The following is a 7,709-nucleotide window of genomic DNA, read 5'->3' on the forward strand; positions in this document are numbered from 1 at the left end:
CAACCAATACTGTGCCTTGAAATAAGTGGGAAATATTTTCTTAATGTTGAACATACTCAGAATATGCTGTCAACAAAAACAAAATTATCTTATAGAACTGAGTAAAGACTTGTTATTGGCTAGAATATAGAGTGGCACATAGGTAGCACAGTACAATGATTAACAACATGAACTCTGAAGACACCGCCTGGGCTTGCATCCTGATTCAACCATCTACCAGCTATGTGTTTTTCAGCAAGTTGCTTAATCTCTCTGAGCCTAAGTTTCTTCTTCGGTAAAATGGTAATTCCTACATTTGGGATAGGAATTAATTAAATGAGTTAACATGCATAAAGCACATAGAAGGGTACTTGGTATTTAGCAAGTGATTATTATATTTTATAAATGCATACACATGTTTTAGTAGGTACACATGGAGATAAAGAAAAGGCTAAGTATCATGTTAAACAAATTAAGTTCTGGCCAGGCACGATGATGCACACCTGTAGTCCCAGCTACTCAGGAGACTGAGGTGGAAGGATCACTTCAGCCTGGGACGTCAAGGGTACAGTGAGCCATGATCATGCCACCGCACTCCAGCCAAGGTAACAGAGCAAGACCCTGTCACATACACACACACACACACACACACACACACACACACAAATTCTATATTTTTTTCTCAAAGTAAAATCTTGCAATGTTGTATTTACTTTATGCCTTAATATAGTTTTGTTTGCAAATTCAAGATCTAGAAGATACGAAATGTATTCTACTTCAGAGCATCATATAATTATGAAAACTCAAATTCCATATATTCTGAATCACCACTATTAATCTTAATGACAAACTTCACATAAAGTAAATCTCTCAAAATAGAATAGCCATGCCCTTTAACCCTTGGAAATCACAGCAGTTTACTCGACTGCAAATAGAGAGCTACTGCAACTAGGAACTGGCCAAGTTTATTAAAATGTCTAACATATCCTAAATTACAAGACATAATTCCTATTTACCTCCTTTGCTACCAAGCTTGCATCTTAGCGTGATTTCTTTCTCATGAACTTAAATCCAACTAGCTAAAAGTGGCAATCTTTTTGATCACTGAAGCCAGTCTCTATATTTCAGCTCACATGCTCCATAAATTATATGCAATATTTGACCCTGTTAATAACTCTTCTTCTTGCCATTCCTTTGGCTTCCTTGACTTTGAACTCTACTGGTTTTCTTCCTCCTCCTCCTTTTTTTCTACTCTCTCGCTGATTGCCTCTAAAAGTAGACATTTTCCAAAAAATAGGGTACAATATATGGATACTTCCTCAGGTTCTCTCCTCAGGTCCCTCCTCTTACTTCTGACTCTCCTCATCAAGAAATGACCTCTATCCCCACAGGCTGGAATCCCTCATTTGTTACCTAGGGCACCAGGCAATCACCTTTTACCCACTAAGTGAACCAACCAGACCAAAATAGCAATGCAAAGGCTTTGAAAACTATATTGTCAGCTGAGCATGGTGCCTCATGCCTGTAATCTTAAACACTTTGGGAGGCCAAGGTAGGAGGATCACCTGAGAACAGGAGTCCGAGACCAGCCTGGCCAACATGGTGAAACCCCGTCTCTACTAAAAATACAAAAATTAGCTAGGTGTGGTGGTACGCACCTGTAGTCCCAGCTACTCAGGAGGCTGAGGCAGGAGAATTGCTTGAACCTGGAAGGCAGAGGTTGCAGTGAGCTGAGATCGTACCACTCCACTTCAGCCTAGGCAACAAAGTGAGACTCCATCCCAAAAAAACAAACAAAAAACAAAGCAAAACTGTCTGGGTGTGGTGGCACATGCCTGTAATCCCAGCACTTTGGGAGGCCGAGGTGGGCAGATTGCCTGAGGTCAGGAGTTCAAGACCAGCCTGACGAATATGGTGAAACCCCGTCTCTACTAAAAATACAAAAGTTAGCCAGGTGTGGTGGTGGGCACCTGTAGTTCTGGCTACTTGGGAGGCTGAGACAGGAGAAGCACTTGGACCTGGGAGGCAGAGGTTGCAGTGAGCCAAGATTGTGCCATTGCATTCTAGCCTGGGTGACAGAGCAAGACTCCATCTCAAAAGGAAAAAAAAAATACTATATTGTCATCAGTATCACAAGACACAAAAGTAGGCCAGGGCCTGTTTACTAAACCTAAACAGGATGACTACCTGATAAATTGAAGATTTAAGTTACAATTTATTATTTAATGTAACAGCCAAAATCTCCAGAATATAATCAAAAATCGCTTGTAATACTAAAAACAAGAAAACTTACAGCTTGAATACAAAAAGACAATCCATAGATGCCAACACTGAGATGATTGGTATTTCAAACATTGGAAAAGAATTTCAAAGTTGCCATCATTAAAAAAAATGCCTCAACAATTACAGATGGCCTTGAAACAAATGAAGAAATGGAAAATATCATCAAAGAAATATAAGATATAAAAAGGAACCAAATGGAAACCATAGAACTATAAAATGTAATAACTTGAACAACAAAAAACTGGAAAGGCTTAATAGAATAAATATGACAGAGGGAAGAATCAGTGAACTTAAAGACAGAACAATAGAATTCACTCACTCTGAAGACAGAAAATAAACAAAAATAAATAAATAAATAAACAAAGCCTCAGGAACAAATGGCATAATAAAATACCCAACATTCATGTCATTGGTCCAAGGAAAAGATAGATAAAGGGAACAGGGGCTGGGAAAAAAATGTTTGAAGAAATAAAAGCTGAAATATCCTACATTTGACAAAGACATAAACTAACATAGTCAAGTATCTGAGTGAAACCCAAACAGGAATAACCCAGAGAAACTCACATCAAAGTACATCATAATTAAACTTCTGAAAACTAGACAAAGAAAAAAATCATAAAATGAATCAGAGAGAAATGATCTAGAGTTAAAAACAATTCCAGTGACAGCAGATTTTTCATGTGAAACCATGAAAGTCAAAAGGAAGTGACATTTTCTCAAGTGCTGAATGAAAACACCTATCAACTCTAAATTCAATAAATTCAATATCCAGCAAAAATATTCAGAAATGAAGGAGGGAATAAAGACATTCTCATACAAAGGAAAATCAGGAGATGTGTCCCCCTCACACCTACTCTTAATGGCTAAAAGAACCCCCTGAACAAGAAGGAAATAATCACAGCAAAAGGCTTGGAACTACAGAGAGGAAGGAAGAAAAATGGATTCAGTATAAATAAATAAATTAAATAATAGACTATCTTTCTCCACATGATGATAGAATCAAAAATTGTAAGTCTATTTGATGTGATGTTCAATGTATGTAGAGAAGTACTCAAGACAATTGTACTTTAAAAGTGGGAAGGGAAAAAGGATCTAAAAGGAAGTAAAGTTTCTACACCTCACTTGACATAGTAAAATGTCAACACCATTAGACTGTGGTAAGTTATGTAAGTGTATTATAGTACCTGGAGCAACCACTAAGAAAACTAAGCAAGTGACATTATAAATCAATCAAATGGAATCCTAAAAATGTCATGTAACCAAGACGAAGGTGTAAAGAAAGAAAAAAAAAGATAAAGGGATAAAAACAGAAAGAACAAAAAAATGAAATAATGGTGTGTTTAAGTCATATCAATAATTTACCTACATGCACTAATTAAAGACACATGGGCAAAATGAATTTTTTAAATTATAATTCAACAATATGCTGTCTATAAGAAACTCGTTTCCAATATAACAACATAGATAAGTTGAAATGAGAATGATGGAAAAGATATACTATGCCATTAGGAAGAATAGCTACATTAAGTATCAGATAAAGTGAATTTCAGAGCAAAGAAATTTGCTGGTGACAGAGACATTAACAATGATAAAAGGATCCATCCCACCAAGAAAATAATGATCCTAAATGTGTGCACACCAATTTCACCTATGATGTCTATGCCATAATTTAAACATTCATTTTTCCAAGCTCTTTCTTGAATGTCTGATTGATGTTAAATGTATCACTTTGTCTTCCTTTGCCTTTTCTTTTTCCCATCGCAGTGCTCTCTGAGTTCCCATTTCTTTTAACAGTATGTTTTTTCCAGCTACCCAGATTGAAACATCAATCATTTTTATCAAATCCCAATGTTTCTTATATAGAATCCCTCAGTTCTGTTTCTAATGTGGTGACTCTACCCTAGTCAGGCTTTCATTTCACATTACCTCATAACTGGTTTCTATTCTTTTCAATCCAGATTAACAATCCTAAAGTACTAAAAGGCCTCCAAAAGAAAATCTAAACACCTAGTCCCGATTCACAAGGTTTTCCAAGCTTTACTCACAAACTCTCACTGCTCCCTTTGCTCTGGTCCAGCTGGATCTCATTGGTTTCTAACAATGCCTCCATGCTTTTCTATCCTTGTAGTTCACTGGCCAGAATTCCTTTCTTCCATCTCCAGCTGAAAACACACTAGCCTTTCTTCAAGGCTCTCCTCCAATACCATCTCCTCCATCATGAAGGCAGTATTTGAGCTGGCACTGGGCATGAAAGGCCATACTCCTCATCAAGAATAATCTCTTTTTTCTTTTAAATCTTGATAAAATATTTCACCTTTTCTATGGTACTTAGCATATTCTGCTCTGCCTCTATTGACTTATACCTTGACTTCTGCCTCCTAAATTGTAAGTTAACTGAAGGCACCAGTGGCATCTTCTGCATTTTTGTACCCTGCAACAATTACTCTCCCCAGTGCCAAGAAATGTGTCTTGTAAATATTAAAGGTTTAATAAATATTTGGTGACCAATTTAAAAGCCAACACTATCTCTTCATCAAAATATCCCCTCTCTCTTTCATCACAGCTTTGAATTCTTGTCTTTCCAATTTTTCAAACCTTTCAAACTGTTATTATTAGTTTAAACTCATTACTTGTCCTAGAACATAAATGCCTTCCCATACAAAAAAAACCTTTTATATCACATAAAGCAAAATATGAGCACATAAATGCAATTATGATATGTATATGCACTTGTATATGTATATAGCCTCTAGATGTGTGTTATATGTATATAACCTTTAGATGTGTGTTTATATTTCCAATCTTTTTACCAAAAAATAGAACCTTGAGTTAAATTTCATAAAAGTTGACATGGAAATTTTGAATTAGGAGATTAAATATGTCTTTAAAATAACTAAATTACATTTTCTTGGTCTTTTGACTATGAAATCGTTTACCCTAGCAACATGAAAAACAAGAGACCTAAGCTATTAGAAGAAATGCAGTTCTATGTATCTTGTGTGTATAGTTTTTCCCTGGTGGTTTTCAATGACCAGTGACTCCTTAACTGGTTTCCTCAGCTGCTAACACTTGCTCTGGGTACTTGCCCTGAACATGTCCATCTGCAATAATGTGTGCCTAGGAAATAAACTCAACTTAGTACTCACCCAACCAAAATGTAATTTTTTAAATGCATCACACACTTGGTGGATTCCAAAGTCATGATTATGCTTTACTATGCATTCTGTACTATTCAGACCACTACTCTCATTCATTACTGCAATTAACTGTACACATAATTATTTTTTATTGCTAATTTTACACTACTGATTTCCACTTTAAAAAAACATTAGCATTTGTCTCTAATTAAATATTTACTGCTTGTGTTTTACAGACCAGACATCAGGTTCTTCTTTAGACTGGGCTTATGACCTGGGCATCAAACACACATTTGCCTTTGAGCTCCGAGATAAAGGCAAATTTGGTTTTCTCCTTCCAGAATCCCGGATAAAGCCAACCTGCAAAGAGACCATGCTAGCTGCCAAATTTATTGCCAAGTATATCCTCAAGCATACTTCCTAAAGAATTGCTCTCTGTTTGGAATAAGCCAATTAATCCTTTTTTGTGCCTTTCATCAGAAAGTCAATCTTCAGTTATCCCCAAATGCAGCTTCTATATCACCTGAATCCTTCTCTTGCTCATTTAAGTCCCATGTTATAGCTGTTTGCTTTCACTTACTTTCAGTAGCACCATAAAGAAGTAGCGTTAAGTGAAACCTTTTAACTACCTTTCTTTGCTCCAAGTGAAGTTTGGACCCAGCAGAAAGCATTATTTTGAGTATTTTGAAAGGTGATATACAGTGGGGCACAGAAAACAAATGAAAACCTTCAGTTTCTCACAGATTTTCACCATGTGGCTTCATCAATTTATGTGCTAATACAATAAAATAAAATGCATTTAATGCTTTAAAATGCATCTTTTTATGATAAATTATATTCTCTGTATTTCTCCATAGCATTAATAATCAATATTACTGCCAATCATTCAGTCTGTTAATAAGAAATAATATCTTCAATTTTCAAAAACATAATTTGCTATTTTTTTCTGATAGAAGTAGACATTGTTTATATCTTCAAAAAAGCAAAAGGATGTCCTAGCAGGAAATAAAGTGGTTCATATAGAGATGAATCTCCGTCCTTTAAACAACCGATCCAGTTCTCATCAGCATAATGTACATTAAATTCAAAATAGTTTAATTTAACCTACCATAATCAGAAGAAACCACCTGCCAAAACATCTCTTTGCTGGTACAGACACAGACAAGACAGTCTGGTCAGCTGTGACCCCTGCCCTCCTAATGGATAGAAAGGAAACCTGGAAATGTACTATAAGTTGAGGAGAGAAAGTCATGTTGACCAAAGGCAATCAGAGTAACTTGCTGCATTTGTACCATTTATACTCCTATTATTTAAGATGGTATTATTGGATAGCTTCTCCCCAACACCAATACCTCGTTGTGTGATCAAGTGGCAACAGTGGTAGTGTCTACATTCCCAAAATCCAGACACAGATGCCCACCACAGGACTGACTATAATTTGAGGGACAAGTAGAGAGTTCCTTGACTTCCAGTAAACTTACTTCTCAGAACACCCTAGACAGTTTTCAACGACTGGGAAAGGTCCTGAGAAGTCAAGTCAATAAACAATCTGGGACATGCCTCATGAATCCTTTAGGGACCCATAAAAGAAAGGATGGCATCAAAGCTACAAGATGATGGTGTGTTCTGATAATCATGAGGTAGATAAAAGTTTCCCATGCAAAATTGTACAGGAAAAACAAATGTAAACTAACAAAATTGCTTTACAAGGGGAGGAGGGGAAGGTGACACAGTCAAGAAAGTAAAAGACAAAAATATGGCTATGAGATTATGTTGTAGCATTAAAAATATGGTATCTATGTCTAAATATTTAGCATTCCAAACTAGCTTCAGAACGTGGGAATGTAAATTTGTTTCATTATACATGCCATATGGGAATTATATACTCATTCACACTTACTTACTCAAATGAGAAAGGACTGAAATATACTCTAACCCTAAAATGCATATAAATACCTCTAATTCCATCGAGCCTTTAGATGGAGGAGAAAAAAGAGATAATCCCAATTGCAGAATATTGTCTCATGTCCATCCAGATTCAGTTTATAAAGACACAAAAGTTGTACACACTATTTGATTATGCAGCTTAATATTTTTTTCTCAATCAGAAAAAAAAATTAGCCTGAGTGGCTAAAAATAAAAAATCCTAACAAGATCTCATCCTAATTAAATAGTTTTTGAATGGCATCTGAGGGCATTTACTTCTTTGACTGCATATGAATTGTGAAAATAAATACGTGAAGACAAATATCTACATTAAAGTTAAAAAACTAAAATTTTACCTTATTTATGAGAAAGTTTGAGTGGCAA

The 7,709-nt window shown here is 35.8% G+C and overlaps 1 protein-coding gene across 1 annotated transcript in view; it reads left to right on the forward strand.

Annotated features, from left to right (window-relative positions):
- CPA3 (carboxypeptidase A3) overlaps positions 1 to 6,328 on the forward strand; it is a 32,269-nt gene extending 25,941 nt beyond the window's left edge. Inside the window, exon 11 of the mRNA XM_055248583.1 lies at positions 5,636 to 6,328. Within this exon, the coding sequence (XP_055104558.1) occupies positions 5,636 to 5,823 (188 nt within the window). The 3' untranslated portion in view covers positions 5,824 to 6,328. The remainder of the gene's footprint in view (positions 1 to 5,635) is intronic.
- The last annotated feature ends 1,381 nt before the right edge of the window (positions 6,329 to 7,709 follow it).

This window comes from Symphalangus syndactylus, chromosome 17 (assembly GCF_028878055.3).
Source record: "Symphalangus syndactylus isolate Jambi chromosome 17, NHGRI_mSymSyn1-v2.1_pri, whole genome shotgun sequence".
In the NCBI taxonomy this organism is placed as follows: Eukaryota; Metazoa; Chordata; class Mammalia; order Primates; family Hylobatidae; genus Symphalangus; species Symphalangus syndactylus.